Source organism: Canis lupus, chromosome 6 (assembly GCF_003254725.2).
Source record: "Canis lupus dingo isolate Sandy chromosome 6, ASM325472v2, whole genome shotgun sequence".
Lineage (NCBI taxonomy): Eukaryota > Metazoa > Chordata > Mammalia > Carnivora > Canidae > Canis > Canis lupus.
Window position 1 is genome coordinate 27,836,077 of NC_064248.1, and position 27,480 is coordinate 27,863,556.

Here is a 27,480-nt window from a genome sequence, read left to right on the forward strand (position 1 = left end):
TGAAACCCCAAGGGACTTACAGTTTTGGTTTTATTGAGATATGTCATCTGAATGTAGCCTCGGTCATGGCGCGAGAGATAGAGGAAGTAGAAGGGGAAGCAGAGCCAGAGGTAACAACAAGGCACCCACACGAGGACCGTGTTCTGAAAGCACTTGGTGAAGTCGGGGTTGCTGGTGTTCCACGAGACATCCCACTCCTGCGGACAAAAACATAGGATCAGGATCCACGGGCCGTGGGAGAGGGGGGCCCAAAGGTCAAAACTCGACACGATGGAGCGCAAGAAAACACATGAGACCCTACCCTGAGGCCCTCTTGGGCACAACGTGCCACCTGGAAAGATCAGGAGCCAGAAAGACCATGAGACAAAAAATAAGGCATAAAGGCAGGTCTTGCCTCACAGAACCAGTAAGGCCTGGGACCTGCGGCAAGTCCCGCCATCATGAAGAAGCTAGAGCCTGTCACTGAAGAAACCCAGAAGGGTATTCCCCTGTCAACTGAAGAGTCCTTGAGTCATTATGAATCACCCTACCTTACCATCTCATCAACTGAGGACTTCAGAAAGTCTTCTTCTTGATCCCCATCACCACCATCGGTGCCACCAACATCACCATCATCATGACCACAGCCACCATCGGCAGCGCCACCACCACCATCATCATCATCATCATCACTGCCACCACCACCATTAGCAGCATCAGCATCATGGATGACGCCCAAGTTGTAATCTAAGTGCTAGGTTCTATTCTAAATGCTTTATATGCGGTTATCTCCCTTAATTCTTTGAGGACTCTGTCATTCTTTTTTCAGAAGGGCGAGCCAGGACACGGACAGGTTTGGTGATATGTGCCAGTACCGCACAGTAGGCAAGATCTGGAGCCCAATTCAAACCCAGCCAATTTGGTTCTGAAGTCCCTGCACTGAACCACTAAGTTATCCAGTCTCGGAAACAAGTTTAATTGCTTTTCTTTTTTTAGGAACCCACATGTGTTTCATTAGAAACGTGCCAAACAGGGGCACCTGGATGGCTCAGTGGTTGAGCATCTGCCTTCGGCTCCAGGGGGTGATCCAAGGGTCCTGGAATCGAGTCCCACGCTGGGCTCCCCACAGGGAGCCTACTTCTCCCTCTGCCTGTGTCTCTGCCTCTCTCTGTGGGAGGGAGGGAGGAAGGAAGGAGCCAAATAGATAAGCAGACACATAATAAATGGATCAAGTATATGGGCCCAAGAATAAACTTCATCTGTCAGTTAGGACTTCTGTAAATGGAGAATTTAATTCAAGTCCTGATTTGACCACTGACAGTTACACAACTTTGGGAAAAGTTATTACCCTACCTTGGGGTTTTCACTTCCTATTTCTACCATGAGTAGGTCAGGTAACATCAGAGATCTGACACTGGTGGCCCCCAGGCCAATTTGGCCCACGGTTTGTTGTTACTGCTGTTGTTTTAGCATGCTTTTTAAAGAGTCTTAGGTTAGATGCCAACTTTTAAAATCAGAAAATTTCATGTAAACATTTAGATCTGGCTCCACTTAGAAAATGAGAAAAATCTGGCAGCACCGGGCCCAAATTCCTGCTTCACAACCATCAGCAGGAGAGCTGGGGAGCAGCCCTTCTTAGGATGAGGTCCGGGTGTTCCAGCTGCCTCGAGGACCCAGGCCCCATGCAGCCTACTTCCCTCCTAGAATTTTCTCCCCGCCACCAGACAAAGCACACTCCAGAAAGCTCCAGGTAGCTCTGATCCCTACAGACTCCCCACAATCAGGTAAGCAGGACCACCAAGGAACTCAGAAACTTAGGGCTCTATAACAAGCTTTCAAGCCACATAGGAGGACATGAAAGAAGGTAATGGGAACAAAAAGATCATTTCACTTAAAACACACATTTCATCAAAATACATGCTCCAAGCTTCTCAGAAAAGACACCTCATTATGAACAACAACACTGAGCATAGTTAACGCTCCTGAAATGCACACTTCAAAATGGTTATTAAGATGGTTAAAAAAAGAAAGGATTTGACATTAAGAAAGAGCGCAAGTGGGGCTCTGGTTATTAAGCAGGTACCTAAACTGGTTCTTCAGAGGTATAATTATTCTAGGATACGAACAGTTACTTCTCCAGAACCAAGAACAAGAAAATCATTGATAAATAAACTTTAAAAGGTCAACGCACACAAAGGGATTAGCTAGGAAACTTCTAGACACAAAGAAATCCTAAAAAAGGATAAAGGTCACGCCTCCGTGGACTTGGTATTTGGAAGACAGCCTTGTAAATGAGAATAAGAGTGGTTTAGATCAAAGACTGATTATTTTGACTGATTTCACATCACTTGTAATTCTTGAGGTGATGGTGGAAAACAGAATTAAACTGTTAGTTGGTTATTATACACAGAACCGTTTCTGAGCAGTTGCCAGAAAAAGCTCATTCCAAAAGAATTTGCCTTTCTTGTGAAAACAATGCTGGGCAATAATATATGCGGTTCTGTATAGCAGAAGCTGGTTCATGTATGAGACATTTCCATAACCTAATCCTTGCCCCAATTATTCCTTGTCTGGACTACTTCAATAATTCTCTAACCATTCTAACCACTCCCTGCTTCCAGTCCTCCTGGCCCCACTCAGTCGTCCCTACTACAGCCAGTTATCTTACCTACTCGGACATCCATACGTGTATCCGCAAGATACTTAATCTACCCACCCACTCACCCATCCATCCATCCACCCACCAATGCACCAACTCATCTATCCATCTACTCACTCCTTACCCATACATCCATGCATCTATCTATCCAGGCACCAACTCCCATCCATCTACCCACCCATGCACCAACTCACCCATCCATCTATCCATTAATCCACCCACCCTCTTCCCATGCATCTGTGCATCCATCCATCCATGTACCAACTCATTTATCTACCTATCTATCCATCTACCCACTCCCTCCCCATGCATCCATGCATCCATCTACCCACCCACACAACCAACTCATCACCCATCTACCCACTCCCTAGCCATGTGTCCATGCATACATGCATCCATCTACCCATCCACCCATGTACCAACTCATCCATCTACCCTCTCCTTAACATGCATGTACCTAGCCACCCATCCATCCATCTACCTGTCTATCCATCTACCCACTCTCTACAAATCCAACCATGCATGCATGCAGCCACCCACCCAACATCTACCAACCTATGCATCAACCATCCATACATCTACCCACTCATGCACCCAACCAACATTTCATCCATGTTTCTCTCTTTGTATTAATTTACTTTTTTAAAAGGTCATACATTTTATGTGTCAAAAATGTTTCAAACTATATAAAATGGCATACATATGGTGAAGAAGTAATCTCCCTCCCTGAACCTGCTGTCCCCTATCCCATCCCACAGGCAAAATTGCCCTTGCTAACATCTTGTGTATTCTTCCAAATATCTTCCAGATGAAGTGTATCGATTTCATTTCCCCAAAAAGTATAAAATATACTGTTCTGTATTCTTTTTTTTAAAGATTTTATTTATTTATTCATGAGAGACACCCAGAGAGAGAGGCAGAGACACAGGCAGAGGGAAAAGCAGTCCCCATGCAGGGAGCCCAATGTGGGACTCGATCCTGGGACTCGATCCAGGGTCCCCAGGATCAGGCCCTGGGCTGAAGGCGGCACTAAACCGCTGAGCCAGCCGGGCTGCCCTGTATTCTGTTTTTAGCCTAATATTAGCAACTGATTTTCTCAGTAACAGAGGTATGTTTTATTCTTAAGACCTTTCTTTTAAATAAAGGTAAAAGTAACATGCCATCTTTGCATCTCAGTCTCTAACCCTGTCTCTAGAAGCAACCATTATGGGTTTTTTGCATATCCTTCCAGAAAATATTTTATGTATGTGTGTGTATGTGTGTGTGGGTGTATACACACACAAATACATATTTACATATTTTCTGTTATCAAATAGAAAGGAGCATCCACCTCTCACTGTTCTGTACCTTGCTTTTTCTCTTAAGTTTTTTATTTATTTATTTATTTAATCTCTACACTGAACGGGGGGGCTTGAACTCACAACCCCTAGGATCAAGAGTCAAGAGTCAATGCTCTACGAATTAAACCAGCCAGGCGCCCAGCTTTTTCTCTTAAATAACAGGCCTTAAAGGTCATCCTGCACTGCAAAAGAAGTGTTTCCTCATTCTTTGTTCCAGGCACTTGGTATGGACTTGACTTTAACTGACGAGCCTCCTACCGACCGGGCATGGGCTACTCTAATAGACAAACAATGCGGCAGTAAATCGATAACCTGGGAAGTTCCTTGTTTCACATACACACAGGCATATATATATAAGATAACTTTCTAGAAGTGAATGTGTGGGGACAAAAGGTACATGCATCTAAAGTTAAGACAGACAGTGGCCTCCAAGGGGGTATCAATTTATACTCCGCCGAACAAGGTATAACGGTGGCTACTTCCCAAACAACACGTATTACGAGCTTTTTGATCTCTGCAGAGGTGGATGTGGAAAATAGCTCACTGTAGCTTCACTCCCTCCCTCCATAATGAGTGAAATGGAAGATCTTTCCATATGTGTTAAAAAGCAGTAAGGCTTTCCTGCTCGGGGAGAAAATTCACAGACTTAAGTATTCATGTTAATAAATGGGACAGATCTGATTGTCCATTCTCCTCTGGGTACCAGCTTGCATGGCTCCCGGTCCCCTTCAAAAGCCGATCCCTGCTGTGGTTCGTGAGATCTTCCACATCTGAGCCCCATCTATTTCTCCTACAGTTTCTCCCACCCTTGTTCCCCAATGTGTCAACTCCAGTATTCACTCCAAGAAACATTTACCACACGTGCATCAGGCTTGTTCAAGGCACTGGAGACCCAGGAGGGCCATGGTCCCTGCTTTTAAGGCACTCCCTAGCTGCTGGTCAGGTGAATGGTTCTCTGGGATACCTCTGGCTAGATGCTCTTCCTGAAATGTTTTTCTGCTGTAACAAACTCCTATGCATCCCACAAAACCCAACTTGGGCATTTCCTTTAGGAAGCTTTCCTCCCCACTCCCCAAATCCTCAGACTCATCCCCCCAATCTTTGCAATTATTTTCCTACTTGTCACTACCTCTGTTCTACGAGGACCATGCAAGGACCTCAGTGCCAGGACCATATTTATTTACTCTGGACACCTCTCCTCTTCACCTGGCAGGTACCCAGAAATTATTGAGTAAATGGCTCATGCCATGCCTCCCCTCTCCAACATCATCTCCTACTTTGCTTTTTAAAAAATAACAATCTATCCAGGTAGAACCTGGATACAACCCTGGACTTACTGGTTGGGCAGATGCGGACTGAAGTTCAGGCCCTGACCTCATGAAAACCTGTGCGGGTCACTTCACTTCTCCAAGCTTAGTCTCCTCCCCAGTGAGATGGTCAGGAAAACCAAGGGCCTGGAGGGGGTTTTGGCCAGTAGCAAAAGGCACAGTGCATGAGAGGTGTTCTGCATGGGACTGTCATGCTCTAGACACGAGGGGGTGACAGCCAGTAGCAGATGCTAAGAATTCACGCTAATCCCCACCCCTGGCACTGGCAGGGCCCAGACTCAGGAAGCTCAGAGGACAGAGAAACACTTGACTTAGGAAGTAAGCAAGAGGAAACTGGGGAGCATCTAAGGACACGGAATCCCTGGCAAGGAGAAGCTGAAGAAATGCTCAGCTCAGCGAAGGCAGGAGCCAGCCCTTCAGAAGGCAGCTTCCTGCTCCAAGCCGCACGCCCGCCCTGACCCAGAGGGAGAGGCAGGAGGGAGCAGCAAGGGGGGACTGGGGGGCACACAGAGAGGGGAAACCTGCTCGTGAACGTGCAATTTCACTGCTGCAGGAGGCAGCCAAGATGCCACCTGCCCCCAGGCCGCCTCAGCCGGCCAACAGTGGCCCTGACAACTGTCCCCAGAATGAAGACAACAATATCAGGGCGTCCAGTGTGTCCCTCACTGGCTGAGATTATAAGGAATCTTCTGTAAAAGGGACTCCCTTGGCCGCCCCCTGGAGACCAGCAGCGTGACCCCGCTATCTGGGGTTTGGGCAGGAAACAGCAAATGCGGAGGGCCACTGGAAGGTTTAGGAAAGGCGATGACTCACAGAGAGTCTGCGGGCCACTCGTGGCTCACGACCCCAGGGCTTGCAGCCACCCCGCTCTTCCTTCCAGCAGCTCTGCCTCCAGATCCAGGGAGCTTCAGCAATCAGGCTGGCCTGACCACTGCTCTCTAATTCTGGAGCGGCCATCGGGCCCCAGGCTGGTGACAAAATTCAACCCTGGGAGAAGGGAGTCCAGAAAACAGTCACCAGTGTGGACCCAGGCAGCGCACCGTGGGGAATGCGGCCCAAGAAAAGCTCCATACAAGAAGAGCATCACAGACTCCCCCAACCCATACGATTAATGGTGTGAGGACACCTCAACAGCCCTGGTGCCCTTTCATGTGCCTCCCCCTACAGCCCCCAGCCCTGATGCACATATCCAAGTCTGCTTGGCCCACAAGCTCGGGGAGTTTGTAACATATCTACTGGGTGCTTTCATCTCACATCCTTCTCTCTTGGAGCAGAATGATGACGACCGGCACGCTGAGCACCGACGTACCAGGCATATCACTCAGTCCTCACAGGAGAGGCACTAAAGCTATGCTCATTTCACAGATGAGGAAACTGAGCCACCGGAAACTAAGGCATCTTGATCCAAATCAATTCAATCACAGCAAAGATGCTACTCTCTTGTCCCCAGTGATGCAGGCTGAGGATGTGGGGTTTATAGGTGTCTCGGCTATTTACCAGGGAAGCACCAAAAGTTGGGAGGGGAAGGAAGGAGTGTCACCTCTGTGGAGAGCTGAGAACAAAGTGGACATTATAAAAAGCGGAGATGAAAGAAACTGGTACTTGGTGCCATGTGGGGGGGAGAGGATGGGGGAAGGGTGCCACTGGATCAAACTTCACCTGCAGTCCTCCTTCCCAGTGGACCTTTCCCAATAAATTCACTATATTGTTTAAACAAGTTTAAAATTAATTTGCTCTTGGGGCATCTGGATGGCTCAGTCGGTTGAGCATCTGCCTTCGGCTCGGGTCATGATCCCAGTGCCAGGCTCCCTGCTCAGCGATGAGTCTGCTTCTCTCCCTCTCCCTCCTCGTCTGCTCTTCCCCTCCCCCCACCCTGCTTATGCTCTCACTCATTCTAAGTAAATAAAATCTTTTTTTCAAAAATTAAAAATAGGGGATCCCTGGGTGGCTCAGCAGTTAGCACCTGCTTTTGGCCCAGGGCGTGATCCTGGAGTCCCGGGATCGAGTCCCACATCGGGCTCCCTGCATGGAGCCTGCTTCTCCCTCTGCCTCTCTCTCTGTGACTCTCATGAATAAATAAATAAAATCTTTAAACAAACAGAGACCACATAGAAATATTTTTAAAATAAATAAATAAATAAAATGAATCTGCTCTCATGATACAAAACATCCCAATAATACAAATTTTGATCCACTGAGTCAACTTTCAGATAATAATATGACTCAGAATTTGACATGCATGAATTTAGGGTTTATACCATTACCACTAGTATATTTCTGGGTAAGTCACTGATCTCTGAGGCTCACATGGCCCACCAGGAAAATGGAGCTAACACCCTCTCCTCCCTAGGGGATCATAAAAACCCACATAAATGATTATTATTATATACAAATTCTTCAGCTGACTCTTTTAGAGCCCACTTCTTTCCTTCTGTTCTCCTCCTTCTTTATTCTCCTTCTCCTTCCACATCATCCCACCCCATCTCCCAAAAAGACTATCCCTTTGTCTCCTAGACCCAGTTTTCTTCTCTATTTGCATGTGACCTTAGACAAGTTACTTAACCTCTCTGAGTCTCATCTCCAAGGCTGAGAATACCTATCTCTTAGAGCTATCCCAAAGGTTAACTAAAATTACACACAGGGTCCTGCACACTATTGTCAGTAATCTTAATTCTTACGTCAGTAACAAAAATCATACCATTACAAAATAATGTATATAACAGGGACGCCTGGGTGGCTCAGCAGTTTAGCGTCTGCCTTCGGCCCGGGATGTGATCCCACGGTCCCTGGGTCAAGTCCCGCATCGGGCTCCCTGCATGGAGCCTGCTTCTCCCTCTGCCTGTGTCTCTGCCTGCCTGTCTCTCATGAATAAATAAATAAAAACTTAAAAAAAATAATGTATGTAACAAATAAATGGCATGTATATTAAGTATATAAATAAAATAATGGTATTAATGAAAACTTATGCCATTGTATAAACTTCACATGGTGATCTTAGATCGTTATGGATAATAATACCAGGTAGCATTAGCTAAGCACTAATTATGTGCCAGGCACTATTTCTGTGCATTTGAAGTGAATTAATTCATTTAACCTCTATGACTACCCGGAAGGGAGGTTTTATTGTGAAGCTCCTTTGCTAGATGAAGAAAAGAGACACGAAGACAAATAACCAGCCGTGGGTCAATCAGCTTGTATGTGCTGAGGCTGGGACTCAAACTTAGGAAGCCTGACTATTGAGCTGCCCTCCTGATCCCCGTGCTGGCTCCTCTTGAAGGGAAACATAGGAATTTTAGCAGGGTTTTCTGGAGCTGTGCCCGTGTCCATGAAAAATCTGGGCCAAGAGGAAGATGTGAGTCCTTCCATCATCACCAAGTTCAGACCCCATTACCTGTACTCACTGCCCATGCTGCTGTTACAGATCACCATAAACTAGGTGCCTTTTAAAAAAAAAAAAAAAAAAAAAAAAAAAAAGATTTTATTTATTTATTCATGAGAGACAGAGAGACAGAGAGAGGCAGAGACCCAGGCAGAGGGAGAAGCAGGCTCCATGCAGGGAAGGGAGCCTGACGTGGGACTTGATACCAAGACTGCAGGATCACGCCCTGAGCCAAAGGCAGATGCTCAACCACTGAGCCACCCAGGGGTCCCATAAACTTGGTGCCTTAAGGTAACACCCTGGTTTAATCCCACAGGTGCAGAGGTCAGAAACCTGAAAGGGGTCTCGGTGAGCTATGGTCAAGGCATGGGAAGGGCTGCGTTCCTTCAGGAGACCCCGAGGGAGAATCCATTCCCTTGCCTCTTCCAGCTTCTAGAAGCCGTCCACATTCCTCCGGTCACAGCCCCTTCTTCCATCTTCAAAGCCAAGAGCCATCAGGCCAAGTGCTGCTCACACTGCCGCCTCTCCTCATCTGTGCTCTCATGTCTCCCTCTTCCATTGACAAAGACCTCTGTGATTCCTGTGCAAGCCCAGATAACCCAGGACACCACCCATCTCAAGGTCAACTATGAATACTGGCCTTATTTCCGGCTTCACGGCTTCTGGGGACCAGGCCAGGGCACTCTGGAGGGGCCGTTATCCAGCCTACCATGTGCCGTCAGGAGCACTCTGGTCTGTCCTCACCTCCATTCAATGGCTCTCCCGCCGGCACCATCACTCCCTTTGGCAGGGTCAAGTCCAGAAGCCACCCCAGGGCTGCCCAGCCCAAGTGGCAGCCCCACACGGAGTGGTCCTGATGCTGACCGCTCTCTCAGCTCAATCGAGCTAGTCACAGAAGTACCGTATTGTAGGGTATGTCCTTGGCAGGGGGCCCCATGGGGCTCCCCCACAGGCTGCTGCTCCGACCTGGCCTACACAGCTTCTACAGGGACACCAGGCCTGGGCCTGCAGGGATGAGGGGAACAGCTCTGCCCAGGGCCCCACTGGCTGACCCCGGGACAGGAGGGGTGGCTCTAGAGAGGAGGGCAAGCAGACAGCAAACAACAGGCGGGGTACACAGTTACGAATCTGAACCGTGGCTCTGGGTCACCTGTTATCTGGGAGTAGAGGCTTCCTCTGACCTATTTAGTCACAAGGACCTACTCTGAACTAGGCATTCCAGTGGGGCCTGAGGGTCCTTTCCCGGATGTGATCGCCTCAGCAACTCATGACAGGTGGCTTTCTATCACTCAGAGGACAATTATTTATCAGGAGATTCCTATGTTCCAATAACATTTGGAGGTCAGGTTCCTACTCTCAGAGGATCATTCTACTAAAACAGGCAGATACTAAATAGCTACGTGCACGTCCAATGGCAGCACATGTCCTGAAGGAGAGTAGAGGGGACAGAGAATAATGGTGGGAGGTGGGTACCATTACAGAAAGAGCTCTGGGCCAGGAGGAGAGCCAAGCAAAGACCTACAGGTCAGAAATTACGTGACACTTTCCCCCATCAACAGGAACAAAAAGTCTGAAGGTACATGGGGGTTCTTAGTGACCCTATACATCCCATTTAATCCTCACAAACAACTCTGGGAGGCAAGCACTATAATTAAACCCTTTTTACAGATACAGAAACTGAGGCCGGGTCACATAACCTGCAGGCAGCATGGGTAGCCAGGAATTTGAATCCGAGGGTAGATGCCTTCATATACCTAGAAAATGTTCTGTTCGTTTTTTTTAATCACATGCATTTACTACTGTTCCCATTTAAAATTAGTATATAAAAAATAATAAAATAAGTATAAAAGGGTATACATATACAGATGCTTCTGCAGGCAGGGACATTTTCTAAGAAAGAAAAGAAAAGAAAAGAAAAGAAAAGAAAAGAAAAGAAAAGAAAAGAAAAGAAAAGAAAAGAAAAGAAAAGAAAAGAAAAGAAAAGAAAAGAAAAGAAAAGAAAAGAAAAGAAAAGAAAGAAAAAGAAAGAAAAGAAAGAAAGAAAGAAAGAAGAAAGAAAGAAAGAAAGAAAGAGAGAGAGAGAGAGAGAAAGAAGAAAGAAGAAAGAAAGAAAGAAAGAAAAGAAAGAAAGAAAGAAAGAAAAAGAAAGAGAGAGAGAGAGAGAGGGAGGGAGGGAGGGAGGGAGGGAGGGAGGGAGGGAGGGAGGAGGAAGGAAGGAAGGAAGGAAGGAAGGAAGAAGAAGAAAGAAAGAAAGAAAGAAAGAAAGAAAGAAAGAAAGAAAGAAAGAAAGAAAGAAAGAAAGAAAAAGAAAAAAGAAAAGAAAAGAAAGAAAAGAAAAAAAAGAGAGAAAGAGAGGGAGAGGGAGAGGGAGAGGGAGGGAGGAAGGAAGGAAGGAAGGAAGGAAGGAAGGAAGAAAGAAAGAAAGAAAGAAAGCAAGCAAGCAAGCAAGCAAGCTAACAGGGACTATCTCCAGGGCGGCTAGAGTAAGAAGCCACTATTCATTTTGTTTTATTATCTTTAGCACCATTTGTTTTTTTTCATTCAGCCTGTATTACCTCTAAACTAATAATAACAAAAGGAATTCGCACTTTGAATAAACAAACTGTGACAGCAGGAATTTAAGGGGAGACACTGCTAAATGCTGAGCTGGGAACAAGGAAAACAGACATATCTACTGGGCGCTTGTAATGACCCCAATAGTTGAAATGTCGGGCACAGTGCTAAGGGTTTTCCAAGCATGAGTCCATTCAAAGCCCTACAAAGTCAGGGCTGTTAGAATGCCTCCTTTTCGGACCTAGGGGACTCTGAGGCCCAGAGAGGTTATGGAGCTTGCTTAGGGTCGCAGAGCTGGGCTTTGAACCTAGAGACAGACACCGTGCCCTAACCTCCCAGGCTGCACCACCTCTCAGCCAGGTGCTTGGAACTCCAGGGGATGTGCATGCTCCAGGGCCTTACTAGCCAGCCTGGGGCAACTTGGGAGGCAATATTCTTTTTTTTTTTTTTTTAAGATTTTATTTATTTATTCATGAGAAACACAGAAAGAGAGGCAGAGACAGAGGCAGAGGGAGAAGCGGGCTCCCCATGGGGAGCCCGATAAGGGACTAATTTCGGGACCCTGGGATCATGACCTGAGCCAAAGGCAGATGCTCAACCACTGAGCCACCCAGGTGTCCCCAGGAGGCGACATTCTTTGAGCAGGACATCAAGTAAACGTCCTCAGGCCTTAGGGAGTCCAAGATCAACTGTGCAGAATGGAGAGGTAACGTGCTAACGCAGACGTGGAAATATGCCACAACTCCCCCGACCCACCTACCCGACGTGGACAGTGCAAGGAGACAGCTAAGAATACAAGGTTGGAGGTCTGGGTTCTAGTCTCCACCTTGTCACACACAGACAGGTGCCTGAAAGCAGTGTTTCTCAATCTTGATACCACTGGTATTCAGGACCAGAAAATTCTTCGTTTTGAGGGCTACCTATCCTGTGCATCAGAGGATGTTAAACAGCATCTCTGACCTCTGTCCAGTAAGCACACATCCCATCTAATCCTTACAAACGACTCTCCAAGGCAGGAGCTCTAAATCCCTTTCATGGAAACTCGGGTCCTGTAACCTGCAAGCAGCACACCCAGCCACTGTGACAATCAAAAATGCCTCCAGGGATCCCTGGGTGGCGCAGCGGTTTGGCACCTGCCTTTGGCCCAGGGCGCGATCCTGGAGACCCGGGATCGAATCCCACGTCGGGCTCTCGGTGCATGGAGCCTGCTTCTCCCTCTGCCTGTGTCTCTGCCTCTCTGTGTGTGACTATCATAAATAAATAAAAAAATTAAAAAAACAAAAAAACAAAAAAAAAAACAAAAACAAAAATGCCTCCGGACATTGCCAAATAGCCCCAGGGGAGGCAAAAATTGCCCCTTCCACCCTAAAGCAGTGGCCTCACCAGGCCTCAGTTTATCTGTGAAATGCGTTCTAGAACCTAAGCTATTACAGATTCATCAAGAGGGTTAAATGATATGACCCAAAAGGGTTCCAGGTTCAGTTCCTGGCCAAGAAACCAATCAATAAAACACAGGGTTGGTTGGTTTCTTTCATCCATCCATCCATTCATTCATTCTCTCCATCACATGAGTGTTTATTGAGTACCTACTCTGTGCCAAGCTCTGGACTCATCAAGGGGATGTGGGGATAAATCAGACACAGTCCCTGCTCCCTAAGACTCACAGTCCACTGAAGGAAGACACAAGGTCACAGAACATAACTGCAAAGGGCAATGTTCGCTATTCAGGAAAGGGAAGGGTGTTGGGATGGCAAGCATCAAGGTGGGGGTCAGGGAAGGTGACATTTCAGCAGTGGAGAAAGCAAGGGTCAGAAAGAGCCCGGCATGCAGAGATCTGGGGCAAGCACCTCCAAGGCAGAGGGCACCAGGGGCAAAGACATCATGTGGGTAGCCACCTTTTCAAAAATGCAGAAGGGAGGGAAGGATTCCAGAAGATGAACACAAGCAGGAGCAGCAAAGACAAGGGATCCTGGAGCTGGAGGGCCTGGGTTTGAATCCAGCTGCCAAAGCTCACTTTTGCCCCTTGACCTTCAGGTAATTAGCTAAACTCTCCGGCCCTGGTCTCCTTCACCTGCAAATATATCTAATAATGGAACCTGCTGTGCAGACCTTGGGTTAAGGGCTTAGCTTGCCTGGAGATGCCTAATCAGCTCTGGGCAGCATGGACTGGGATGTGTGGGGGTGTAGAGCAGGGCGGCCACGAAGCCAGTGTGAAGCCACGGGGCTGCGACTCAGGCTGATGAGAGTATGAATAGGAGAGGAGCCCGTACAAAGCACTGACCGTGTGTGCCAAGCACTGTGTTCCTGCTTTAATTTACTTTTATTTGTATTTTTTAAGTAGGCTCCACACCCGGCATGGGGACCAATGCAGGGCTTGAACTCACAACCCTGAGGCTGAGACCTGGGCTGGGATCTAGAGTCGGACGCCTACCCAACCGAGCCACCCGGGGGCCCGTGTTGCTGCTCTGACATCCATCACTCCGTTTCCTCATCAGAGCCACGCCCTATAAGGCAGGTCCTGCATTCCCCCCATTTTACAGAGGGGGACACGGAGGCAAGCAGAGGTAAGAAGACTTGTCGGAAGGCACACGGGCAGGACCTGGTGGGAGCTGGGTTTGAACCCCGACAGGCTGGCTGCAGAGCCCCAGCACAGGCACAGAAGGAGAAGTGCAGGACACAACCAAGCAAGGAGCCCTGTTTCTGAGGAGCAGAGGTGAGGTGACTGCTGGGAACAGATCCAAGCGCGAGATCCCCCGCGGAGGGACAGGGCTGAGCCAGAAGCAAGCGGAGCTGAGGAGCACAGGGAAGCAGGGAGTCAGGTCAGTCAGGTCAGGGCCTGCTGGGCTTCTGGCCATTAATCCTATTTACAGAGACAGCAGGAAGCCTCCACTGCCCCGGCAGAGGCTGGAGAGCAACTAGGAGGTCTCCGGCCTGTCCTGCCCCGACACAGAGAGAGGCCAGGGCAACCCGCGGTGAGAGAAGGGCAGCAGGTGCCAGCATCACGTGGGCAGCCATGTCCCCCGCCTGCTGCTGCACTGAGCTGTGGCCTTTCCTCACCCTCTGACTCACCAGAGCTAAGAATAAAGCCCAGAATTATTAACGGGGGTGGGGGTGGGGTGTAGAAGGGTTACATCCAGACTCTACCGCCAGCACCCAGGAAGTCAGGCCATGGCCCTGTGTAAGCAAGAGCCTCAAAGCATCACTGCATCCTGGCACCCAAGGTGCAGAACTGAACACCTGAGCAAGACAGGGACAGGCGCTACCTGCAAATCCAAGACTCTTGGCTTAAGAGGACTGACAGCCAAGATGAAATCAGAGCCACGGCTGCCTGTCACAGGTGTCCAAATGTCAACCGCAGCCAGTAGCTTGCTCTGACCCGCCTTGACCCCAACTCTCCCAGTGTTGGGCCCTTCCCTACAAAGCATGCCCCTGCTCTCATGGTCCCCAGCCCACCCTGACCATTTTTGCTGATTTTGTCCCCAGCCACCTCCTGTCCTCTGATCAGACTCTGGAGCTTCAGGAAATCCTCCATTTGGTCACATTCTAGGGACCTGAGAGGGGTGAGGCATATACCAGCTAGAAGAATATATCTGAGGACACAGCAGTAAACAGGACACACAGCATTCATCTGTTAACTGAGCACTGCTTCCAGCTGCTGAGGACCCAGCTGTGAAGGGCAGGCCTGTCCTCATGGAACTGACAGCCTTATAAGAGGAGAGAGAGAGGGGATCCCTGGGTGGCTCAGTGGTTTGGCGCCTGCCTTTGGCCCAGGGTGCGATCCTGGAGTCCAGGGATCAAGTCCCACATCGGGCTCCCGGCATGGAGCCTGCTTCTCCCTCCTCCTGTGTCTCTGCCTCTGTGTGTGTGTGTGTGTGTGTGTGTGTGTGTGTGTGTCTATCATGAATAAATAAATAAATAAATCTTAAAAAAAGAGAGAGAGAGAGCGTCAACAGGATAAAGGGAAAAACCATACACACATACATATAGTGTGTATAAATATACACACGTACATATATATGTGTGGGCATGTGCATGTGTGCTATGATGAAAACGACTCAAAGAGGTAGGAAGAACTTGCTGAGAATGGGTATTTCAGTAACACATTAAAGAAACAAGGGAGTATGGGGCAGCCTGGGTGGCTCCGCAGTTTAGCGTTGTCTTCAGCCCAGGGCATGATCCTGGAGACCCGGGATCGAGTCCCACGTCAGGCTCCCTGCGTGAAGCCTGCTTCTCCCTCTGCCTGTGTCTCTGCCTCTCTCTGTGTGTCTGTCATAAATAAATAAATAAAATCTTTAAAAAAAAAAAAAAAAGAAAAAGAAAAGAAACAAGGGAGTAAGCCAAAAGGCCATTTGGGGGGAAAGCACTGGAAGCAGCAAGTACAAAGGTCCTGCGGTAAGAACATGTCTGGTATTTTGCAGCAATAACAGGTCAATATGATTCAGCAGTAGTGGGAAATGAAGTCAGGGAGGAAGGCAGGGGACAGGGAGGGACAGACTACGCAGGATTCACAGGTCATTACAGGCACTTTAAACTTTCATTCTGAGTGACATGGGGACCACAGATTTCAGGCCTTCATCTAATTTCAGTTTCCAGAGAAATTGCTTCCACAAGTTTTCCCGCAGGGAACATCTGACAAATGTTTGGAAATATTTCTGGTGTCACTACTGGAGTGGGACTTAACGCTCTGGGCGTTTCGTGGGCAGAAGCTAGGGATGGTGCCAAACATCCATAATGTAAGGACAGCCCCACCACAGGGAGGTACTCAGCCCCGAAGAGCAACAGTGCTGGGCTGAGAAACCCCATCTAACAGAGTCCCTGCCCTCATCATATCCCGTATCAGGCACAGTTTCAGCCTTTGACCACATGACACTGGGCAACCAAGCCTGTTTCCAAAGCCATAAAGTGTGGATACCAACAGAATGAAGCAAATAAGCATGCAGTTAAGTACAGGCCAGAACATGCAGCGGGCACTCAATAAATGTCACTGTCTTATTGGGATTACTTCCAGATCTACCTCTTCCTATGCTGCTTCGACATTTTCATGAGTTACATGCAAAATATTTCACCATGCATGAGCATGATATCGCATATGGATGGAGCCAGCAGGAGACAAGGGCTGGCTGTGCCCTCACCAAGCTGACACTCCTTCGTGCCTCGATTTCCCCGGGGGGGGGGGGGGGTCCTGGCCTCCACCTCATCCTGCCTGAATTAACCCAGTCCCAAAGCACCTGCTCCACTCACCAGGGGTTCTGATCACCCAGATCACTTTCCCAAATGACAATCTCTGCTTCCTCCACAGGGAAGGTGCTTTGGAAATGCCTTTAAATGGCAGAAGCTGGGAACAACAGAAAATATCAACTTCCTTTTAAGTTGATTTTCATAGGCTGTATGGGACTCCGATTTAAATATATGTGTGCACCCAACAGTAAAAAGTTACTCTTGCCTCCCTCTCCCTGACAAGTCACGTCCGCTCTGCACCGTCCCCCGCACCCCATCTCCGTATACAAACCCAACCCCACCTTTATGAGTTTCCTTTGTACCTTTCTGGAATTCTTTAGGCAAATACAGCTACATATTCTTATTTGTCCCCTTCTTTATCCAAGAGGTATTATACCAAATACAACGACTATATCTTGACATTTTCACTTAAAAAAAGGGGGGGGGATCCCCGAGTGGCTCAGTGGTTTCGCGCCTTGCCTTTGGCCCAGGGCGCGATCCTGGAGTCCCGGGATCGAGTCCTGCATCAGGCTCCCGGCATGGAGCCTGCTTCTCCCTCTGCCTGAGTCTCTGCCTCTCTCTCTCTCTATCATAAATAAATAAAAATAAATCTTTAAAAAAAAAAAAAGGATCTTGGAGGCAGGCCCTGTCCTCACTTGTTCCTTTCTTCTGGAAGCATCCCCACTCCTCTGCGGAATGGCGGGACATCATCTATTTACCCAGGCCCCTGCTGCCCACCACTTGGGTTGCTGCCAATCTTTTGCTATTCCAAACAATGACTCAAGGAATCCCCTTAGAAATTATTCCTCAAACTGAAGAAAACACAGAAGGCCTGACCCAAGGGTCAACAGCTTCGCTTAATCACTCCTAAAACCTCCCAGGCGGAAAACAAGGTGGTGCGGGTTAAGTTGGATAAGCCGGAGATACACAATGAGCGTCATAAAAGCGGTGATGAATGTTGGCCCGGTCACCCCTGTGGGAATCCAGTCTGTAAAACATCACGAAATGCATCAGAAGGAAACGGAATCCCAATCCTGGAGGGCGATGTGCATCCCCACGTCCACTGCCGCATCACTCGCAACAGCCAAGACGGGGAAACTCGGGCCCACGGGCCGACGACGGGATAAAGAAACCGTGCCGTATACGGACACCACGGAGCATCGTCCGGACATCAGCAGAGCATCCTGACGTGCGTGACAACAGGGATGGACCGTGAGGGCTTTGTGCTAAGTGAAATGAGGCAAACAGAGAAAGACAAACAGCGTGTTCTCATTCGCGTGTGCGATCTGCAACAGCTGAACTCCGACGCCGGGCCGGCTCGGATGGTGGAGCACGCGACTCTTGATCTCGGGGTCTCGTGAGTTAGAGCCCCACGCTGGGTATACAGATCACAATCAATCAACCCACTTTAAGAAATAAAAATAAAGGGATGCCTGGTCGGGTCAGACGGTTGAGCAGCCGACTCTTGGTTTTGGCTCCGGTCATGATCTCAGGGGTCACAGAATCGAGTCTTGCCTTGGTCGCCACGCTCAGTGGAGAGTCTGCTTGAGATCCTCTACCTCTGCCTCTGCCCCACTCATGCACACTTGCTCTCTCAAATAATAAATCTTTACAAATAAAGAAAATATATCACTAAAATCATTTCACTTGCTTTTTATTTTTTTTTAAAGTGGCAACCAGACAATTAAAACTCCAAACGTGGCCTGCGTTCTATTTCTATCAGATGGTACTGGTCCAAGCAATGGATGGCAGAGAAATCATCAAGGAAATGACAGCACATGGATTTGTTTTGAATATAACCTAGCCATGACCTCTGGTATCTATCTGATAAACATGAAGTCCTTTTATTAACATGAAATAATAAAAGTAGAAAGTGGTATACCACTAGAAGATAGGGGATTCACTCAATCCCTTCCACACCTGGCAAATAGTTCCTGGGTTACTACCCAGGCTCCTAACTGGTTGCTGGCCTCCACTCGGGCCTCTCTTCCACCCCACAAAGGGATACCTTCAAACTGTAACCCAAACCTGATACTCTCTGCCTGAAGCTCCTCACTCACTGCTCTTGGACCACCCTATGCCTCAGGGCCTTTGCACAGCTGTTCCCCTGGAACCCTGACCCCTTCACTGCCCTGCCTGCAACCCAGAGGCAGCCTTTGGGCCTCAGCAGAAGCAGCCCTTCCTCGGGGAGGCCTGCCCACCTCCCCACCTCTGTCAAGCACATCAAATCCCTGATTTAACCACCTCAGGGAGCTCTGTACATTTCCCACAGAGCACTCACCATATAGTCATTAACTACTTTTTTCAGATATTACTTGATGTTTGACATACTATCTTAACACTGTAATGTTTTATATGTCCTGGAATATGCAATACAGCATATAACACATTATGTGTAATACACATGATAACAAAAACCACATAAATGGCCATTTGCTGAGGTCAGGGGTTGGCAGACTTTAAGTCCATGTGCCAAATCTGACCCTCTGCCTGCTTTGTCTCCAAACTAGGAACCAATTTCACATTTTTAAAATATAAAATATAAAACAGATGATTTGCCTGCTTTCAAGCACAGTCACTTGATTTGGCCTTGGCCCACAAAACTATTTACCACCTGGCTCCTTCCAGAAGAAGTCTGCAAACCCTGGCCATAGGTCAAAATTGTTGAAGGTCAGTTAATTTCATAGGACTTGATCTGATGTTACTTCAGACATGAATTTTTCCCCCACCTGCCCTCCCCTGGACTATCACCTCTGTGGGGGCAGTGAATGCCCAGGCAGTGACCCTGGATTTTTCCCCTCCTACCAGCTGCAGCTCCTAGCACATGGCAGGTGCTCAGCAGCACCTGTGGGATCTATGAACCAGACACCAGAGTCTCCGCAAACTGTAAACATAACATTTATGACCCATTACACGAGGCACACACCCGGCCATGCCTGAAGGACACAAACACAAATAATGTTCCAAAATCCACCATAGGGATGGATGCACACCTCTGTGCCTCTGTGATTATCCTAGGAACCACCAAATTGTGTACTTTAAATGCATGAATCATATGGTGTATGAATTGTATCCCAAAAAAGCTGTTAAAAAAAAAAAAAGACGATGACGACCCAGGGTCATTTTAACTATTTGAATTCTCACCTCACATAGGTTGCCTTTAGAACCTGACACCCTTCTCAAAAACAAATACACATCCTTCATCACCTCAGTAAGAAGATAAATCATCTAGACAGGACTCGTTTGCATTTGCTAAAAAATAATAATAAATTTGAATGCTATGTCTTTTCCCATTGCTATGTTGCTTTTAACTAGATTACGTGTCCCCTTAACCTGAGATTCCTCACCCTTGGCACAGCTAACATCTGGAGCCAGATCATGCTGTTGTGAGGCTGTCCTGCCCATGGCGGGATGTCCAGCAGCATCCCTGGCCTCTACCCACCAGATGCCAATAGCAATCCTCTGCCACCAAGTCATGATAACAAAAACGTCTCCAGAAAGTGCCCACGTCCCCTTGTGGGGGCACAATCACTTCAGTTGAGACCCAACTGTTTTAACGGTTTTTCTACATGGCCTCACTCCTGCCACCAGTATCTAGTGACTCCAAAGACCATCCACGTGCCTGTCCATTCATTTAAAATGTTTACTGAGCCCTGTTTGCAAAAGGAGTTGAACCATGCGATCCACCTATCTATCCTGCCCTCAAGAAGCTTAGAATCAGATACAGGAAGTAGGGTGTTAGCTATACAGCTATAACAAAAGATTTTTCAAGTACTACGTGTCACTGAGGAATTACACATAAGTGACAAGAGATCTCCAGAGCAGTCAGAGGGACTAAGTCACCAAGTCAAGGGGATGAAAACTCTGTTTCCTCATCCTCACAGCAGGGACAACATGTGCTTCTCAAAGTCATCGCAAGGATGAAATCTACACATTACGTTATTTCATTTTCATCCCCCAGTGGGATGTTCCCATTTTGCAGGAAAAGCAACCAAGGAACAAAAGGGTAAAGCAACTTGCCCCAGGTGGCACAGCCTGGAAGTAGAAGGAGTGGATGTCAACACAGGCAGGCTGGCTCATGCCGCAGGTACCGCCTCCCCAAGAAGTCGAGCACGGGACAACAGGTGGGCACCTGGTGACCTATTAGTGAAAGTCATTGTCATTGTTGCTTCCACTTGGGAGCTCAGGGCAGGTTTCTCAAAGTAGGTAAGACCTAAGGGCAGCAAACATGCCGAGATGTGCCATCTCGGAGATGGGGCAACGCGTTCTAAGGGGAGCGTGGAAGAGTATCCAAGACAAGCTTCGGGTACGCATGTCCATCCACAAGGAGAACAGAACGCCAGGAGGGGGATTGGGCAACAGATGGGCAGGGAGCATGGGCCAGGGCCTGAGCAAGTTAAGCAAAGGAAAACCCAAGCCTCACTTGGGATTCCCACCAGGAAAGTGCTGCATCATCCACACATTGCAAAAGCTCCCAGGCATTGTGAAAGCGAGAGCCTCAGTTTCTGGCTCATTCTTCTCAGACCCTTCTCTTGAGTACGGCCCAAAACAGGAAACTGGGAAATCCACCACCATCCTCTGAAAGTTCCCCGAGAGGCCCCCGCCCCAACATCCGAGCTCTCCCTCTTCCCTATCCCAAGGTCCCTCTACTCCAAACAGAAATCCAAGCTGCGTGCTCCCGATCTGTGCCAGAGAGCATCACAGGGAGATGGACCGGGAGGACGTGGTGTCCAAGGGAGGACCATGACGCGGTGGTCAGGAGCACCACCCTTGGTGCAGACAACCTAGGCTGAAGCCCTAGCAACACCTCTTCCTGGCTGTGTGCCCTTGAGGAAGTCACTCCACCTCTCTGACTTGTGGTCACTCACTTCTCAGATTGTTAACCCTCCGTGTTCGGGGAGAGGTTAGCTGTTGGGGGCCAAGTTCACCGCTGTCACCTCTAAAACATTGCTACTGCTACGATTATTGCAGCCTCACCACCCCCGAGTGAGCATGACACCCCCAAGTGAGCTCAGGACACCATGTGCCACAAGGCCGAAGCCACTCAAGAGATTTTTATTCCATCTCGTTCCAGCATCAGCCAGAGTCATCTGGCACAGCCTGCTGGAAAAGACTGCTCCGGGCCACCCCGGAGTCCTGCTGTCCTGCCACTGACTGGGAAGCACCCACAACGGCTATTTTAAAACAGGCCACTAGGGACACTCCCATCACCGTGGCAGGATGGTGCCACGCCTAAGAGCCTGGACTCTGGGCCAAACGGGCACCGTTCAGTCCCAGCTCTGCTGCAATATGAGCTGTGGGACGTTCAACAAGGTACATAACCTTCCTAGGTCTCAGGTGCCCCATCTGTAAAATGGGGGTGATAACTAATCTACCAACTTTGTAGGCTGTTCTGAGGGTTAAATGGAAAGCATTTTGAACGAGGCCTGGGATTCATGAGCAACAGGAGTGTGAGTTAATACTCTCATCAGCCTTAACCTAGCCCGGCAAGGCACAGTCATCTCCCCGGCCCCCCGAGATGCAGCCCTGACACCCGCCCGCAGGTCTCTCACTGCTCCTTGAGCTCACCCAGCTTCTTCCCACTGGCTCTATCCTGGACCTAGAATGCCCCGGCCTGGTCAGCAACATCTCATCCCTCCACGGCTGCCTGAGATGCCAGCTGGTGGAGAGAGGCCTCATCTGGCTAAAGTGCCCAACTCCACCAATATTCACTAGGACCTAAATGCATATTTCCTTCAGCACCCCAAAGTTTATATTCCTGTAGCACAGGGCAGGGGTTCCCAGCCAGACTCTGGGTTTGAATCTGGTTCTGCCGTCTACTAGCTGGGTGACATCACCTCTCTCTGCCTGTTTCCCCATCCATCGGATGGGAATAACCACAGTCCCTTCTCCAGAGGTTATTTACTGTGGGATGAAATCACGGTGCTCATAAGGCATCTAGAACATTCCCTGGCACTTAGGCATGCTCTAGAAGTCTACGCTCTCAACTCTTTTTCCTAAGGAGTTCCAACTGGAACTCTACCTGGAATCTTCCCAAAAAAAGACCATGCCCTTTCAATTCACCTGCATACAGTAGGCTCTCATTCAATATTTGTTCAGCAAACAAAAGGAGTGAACCAAACTACCCGAGGAGCAACCCAGAAACATGCAAAGGAAAGCTAGAGATTCCATCCCGCCTGAAACCCAACAATCCCAGTTATGGGCACGGGTCCAAAGGAAACAACTCCAAGAGCAAGAAAAGGAGCAGTCTGTATATGCTGGCCCCTTCACAGCCCAAACCAGGAAGTTCCCAGGCACGCTAGAGCTAAGCAAACAAGGGCAAAGGATCCCGTTGAAAATGACCCAGTTGTCACAAATCAAAGTGAGGGGGCACCCCCAGCTCTGCAGAAGCCATCAGCAAAGAGGGGCAGGCGCAGGCCCCCTGGGTCCACACTCTAGACCAAGAACTAGAGCAAAGATACCAACTACAAGGAAGACTGCCTATGAGCTGGGTGCCAGTCAAGGGAAGGTTCTGATCAAGGAAACAGTGCTTAAGGTGGAAGGGACCAGGGCAGCTTTTTTGCTAGAGAGGTTTAGATACCATCACAGCAAATCCTTCCACAGCCTGGACATAGACTATAGCACTGTGCATGTCTCCTCTTGTCCAATCCCTAAAATAAACCTCTGACAACCCAGGTATTACTGTTCTCCATGTGATAGATGAGGAAACTGAGGCACAATGTCCAAAGTTCTGGACCTGAACCAAGAAGGCTGTGCTACCCAGAGAAGCAGAAGTTAACCATGGCTGACTTGGCCAGGGGTGGGTGGGGAGATGGACCCAGGACCTTATCACCATCCATACTTTCCCATCTCAGCATCCTCGGACTCCCCTTTAGACCAGAGCAAGGGACTGCTGTGTACTGATGATGATGACCATTTCAACAAGGACAAGGGACAAGCAGTAGTGACAGGACCAGCACTCAGGAACAGGGCTAGCACCTTAGTCTACTTGAATTCTTTTAAGTTGACAATTCTATGAGGTGGGCACTACCATCATTCTCATTTTGCACACAAGAAAACCGAAGCACAGAGAGGTCAAGGGACTTGTCCAAACTCACACAGCTAGCAAGCAGCAGAACTGGGATCTGAATGGAAGCTACACTAGCAACCTGTACTGCTATGTCCCTCTGAGCATCCCCCTCCGAGAGACAGGGAGGCCGCTTGTGTCACTCACCAGGGATGTATTCCCAGTATCTGACCTACAGCAATAAGAGGATTAATTCACAGTAGTGGGAAGAAGGGAGGGAGAGACTGGAAGCTATTAATTCCAAACCCACGTTTCAGGGTGCCTGGGTGGCTCAGTCAGCTAAGTCACCGGCCTAAGTCACCTGCCTTCACCTCAGATCACGATACTGGGATCCTGGGGTCCTGCCTGAGAGGTCCCTGCTCAGCAGGGAACCTGCTTCTCCCTCTCTCTCTGCCCACCTCCCACTTGTGCTCTCTCTCACTTACTCACAAATAAATAAAATCTTTTTAAAAATAAACCCCAAATCCTTCACATTTTCCTCTGATATCAGCTTCTCCCGATCAGGGAATCCTACAGCCTCTGCTGGCTATCTCTGCACAGCACAACGTCTCTGAAACTAGGATGCATGCCATAGCTGCCAGGCCTTTTGGATTCGACAGAAGGCAGGCCAGCCCGGATCCTTGATTGATCCTCATTGAACTCACCTTTAGGGACAGCAAGAGGCTTTTTCCTAAGTTTCCAGAATCAAGAAGGAAAAGTGAAAAATGCAAAACAGCAATCGCCGCCCCCCCCTCCACCCACTCCCCCTCATTCCCCACCCCTCCACTCCTCCCCCCCACCCCGCCTCCTCACTACTGCTCCATGCACAACACTGCAATTAACTTTAACGGAGGCGGCGGGGCGGTGATTGTCAAGCAAACTGACCGGGCCAGCTTGGGCAGAGCTGCCAACGGCACCTCCGACCACATCCACCTGCCTTGTCTACACACTTCCTTCCCCAGGTCAGGGTGTTTTTGCCAAACCCAGGCAGAGAGGAGGTGATAAAATCTCGTAGCTGACAAAGTACAGCCCTTTCCCATGGGCACGGTCACCAGCAGGCCACTGTTTTCTGCCTGGGCCCACAGGAGAAATCCTCTCTGCACTTGAAAGCGGATTTGCCCGGCCAGAGGGTCACGAATTCCAACCACTTCAGGCTCCCGTACGCGCCCTGTCCCCCCCATGTCTGTACGGTCCTCGGGGTGGGGAGGCACACGGGACCCTGAATCCATATCCACATGCAAACTACCGAACAGGTTCACTGGAGATCTGACATCAGGTGTGGGGACAGGCCTGGAATCCACTAGCAGGCTACAGCCAGCTGCACAGTGTCACAGTTACACGCCCATGAGTCACCCGAAAAAGACAGAACTGCACGGAGACTGAGTGTTAGCCAACTAGCAAAGCATTACGTTACCCACGGCCGCATGTGGCCTGAATCCAGGCGAGGGCTTCTTTTTTTTTTTTTAAGATTATTTATTTATTTATTTATTCATGAGAGACACAGAGAGAGAGGCAGAGACAGAGGGAGAAGCAGGCTCCCTGCAGGGAGCCGGACGTGGGACTCGATCCCAGGTCTCCAGGATCACGCCCTGGGCTGAAGGCGGCGCTAAACCACTAGGCCACTGGAGCTGCCCCAGGTGAGAGCTTAACCTCAGCATCAGGGACACGTGCACCCTGATAACTCTTTGTTCATGGGGGAGGGGGTGGGGTGTAACAGCAGCAGCGTCTACCCAGTCCGGGCTTGGAGTACCCTCCCTCCAGGTGCGATAACCTAAAACGCTTCCAGATGTTGACAAATGTCCCGCGAGGGCAAAATTGCCTGGCGTTGAGAACCGCTGACCTGGGCAGTCTACGGAATACCCTATGTTTTCATTTTAGTAATGAGCTGGTTAATAGCTATTTGGTAAATACTTGAATACAGCCACCCTGTGACTTTGCATGTGTTCCTAAAAGTGATAAGCAACTGCGTTCAGGATACATCGATTTAGGTTTTAAAAAAGTGAATTGCTGGGACGCCCAGGTGGCTCAGTGGTGGAGCATCTGCCTTCAGCTCAGGTCGTGATCCCGGGGTCCTGGGATCGAGTTCCGTGTCAGGCTCCCCACAGGAAACCTGCTTTTCCCGCTGCCTGTGTCTTTGCCTCTCTCTCCGCATCTCATGATAAATAAATAAAATCTTTTTTTTTTTTAAGTGAATTGGTTTAAAGGAAAATATTAAGTAACCAAGTACACGGCAGCCTCTCCCAACACCTTTCTCCCACTAAAAAAGCAGAAAACCAAATGCTCACTTGCCCTATCGATCCCATAACTTACAGGTTCTCTAGCCCAGCAAGGCTATTCAGGAGACTCCCAAAAGCTGTGGACTGAATGGGGACAAGCCACGGATGAGGGCCCAGTCCCACAGGCACCGAACCTCAGAGGTTCTGTCTCCTGCAAGGGGCACCTAAGAGAGGACGAGACATGCCCCTCCAACACCCACCCACTCAAGACTCCCTTCACATTTTTCCCAGAAGCTCCCTGTGCAGAGGCTAAGACAACAAGGCTGGGACCCATCCGCCTTGAGAGGGAACAATTATTAGCAAATTACTTAATTAGGTCCATGTTGACATTTCATCAAGTAAATATGTCAATGAAAAAAATGGGTCATATCTGAGATGCACTAGTAAGTGAAAACAAAAAAAAATGAAGAGTTGGTTTTTACAGGATCCCATCCCTGTTTTTACAAGACACTACATATTTAGCGTAAGTGGCAAAAACAGACTGATTTGAAAGTTAAGACGCCAATCTGCCAATAAGAGATTATCTCCAGAAGACTGTAGTTACGGAGGATTGTACTATATACTCCATCCTGTACGGTTTCATTCTATACTGTATCTCTTATAATATCAGACCAAGAAGAGAGTCAAAGAAAAAAGTCCCTTTAAATAATTCAATCACTGCCATGTCTATGGTAACAGAAAACCTGGAACCTTCCAAGTATACAAATGTCAGCAGTTCTCAGAACTGTTACAACTTGGGGCACCTGGGTCGCTCAGTCAGTTGAGTATTTGCCTTCAGCTCAGGTCATGATCTCGGGGTCCTGGGATCGAGTCCCCCATCGGGCTCCCCGCTCTGGGGAGAGCTTGCTTCTCTCTCTGCCCCTCCCCCCTGCTCTTGCTTGTACTATCTGAAATAGAATCTTAAAAAAAAAAAAAAAAAAGGACTGTCACAACTTGACTTGTATGCCATCGATTTAAATACTTAAGCAAGTATGCAACTATGAAGAAAAGCATGGGGAAAATCAATTTTCCCCATACACCAGCCCAATTTCAAAGCTGATACTCAATACCCCAGCATGCCTCACTCAGACCCGGTAAACACCACAGACACCTGGTAACAAAACCACAGACACCCAGTACCACCACCACAGACAGCCAGTAACAACCGGGCCAATTAACCCGAATTGTCTCAGAGTCTGGGGACAGGTGTCTGAATCCATGTGGTCAGGCTGGGCTCTTTCCCAACTCTGCCAAGGCCTGCATGGGCCCAGGGGTTGCAAGGAAATGATAAACCAGAAGAGAATCACGACACCCGAAATGCCCTCTCCACTGCCCTCGGCTGTCCAGCCTCCTAACCATGGCCAGTGCCCACTGGAGCTCTGCATCCCCTGCGCCTTACCTCTTCCTTACAAGTATGTAAAATATGCAATGTCATCATAATGCCACCTTTACAGGTGAGTAAACTGAGGCTCCCAGAAGTAACCAGCCCAGGGTCATATGCTGGGAAGTAGCAGGACGGATTTTGAAACACAAGCTCCTGAATCTGGCCTCTTTGATCCCAGACAGAGAACTCCCTGGCTTTCTTTGAAGCTGTACTTTCTTGTCCAGGAAGCCCCATGACTTGAATGGCCAATGCTGGTCCCTCCCCTGTAGCCCCTTTGAAAATAAAGAGGGTCTGACTCAGAGCTGAGCCCGTTCTCCAGCCCTTCAAGTACCCAAGTGAAC

At 48.7% G+C, this 27,480-nt stretch overlaps 1 protein-coding gene across 1 annotated transcript in view; it reads right to left on the minus strand.

Moving 5' to 3' along the window:
• The window catches only part of ABCC1 (ATP binding cassette subfamily C member 1), a 135,472-nt gene that overhangs the window by 96,156 nt on the left and 11,836 nt on the right, over positions 1 to 27,480 (minus strand). Inside the window, exon 2 of the mRNA XM_035717481.2 lies at positions 21 to 197. Within this exon, the coding sequence (XP_035573374.1) occupies positions 21 to 197 (177 nt within the window). The remainder of the gene's footprint in view (positions 1 to 20; positions 198 to 27,480) is intronic.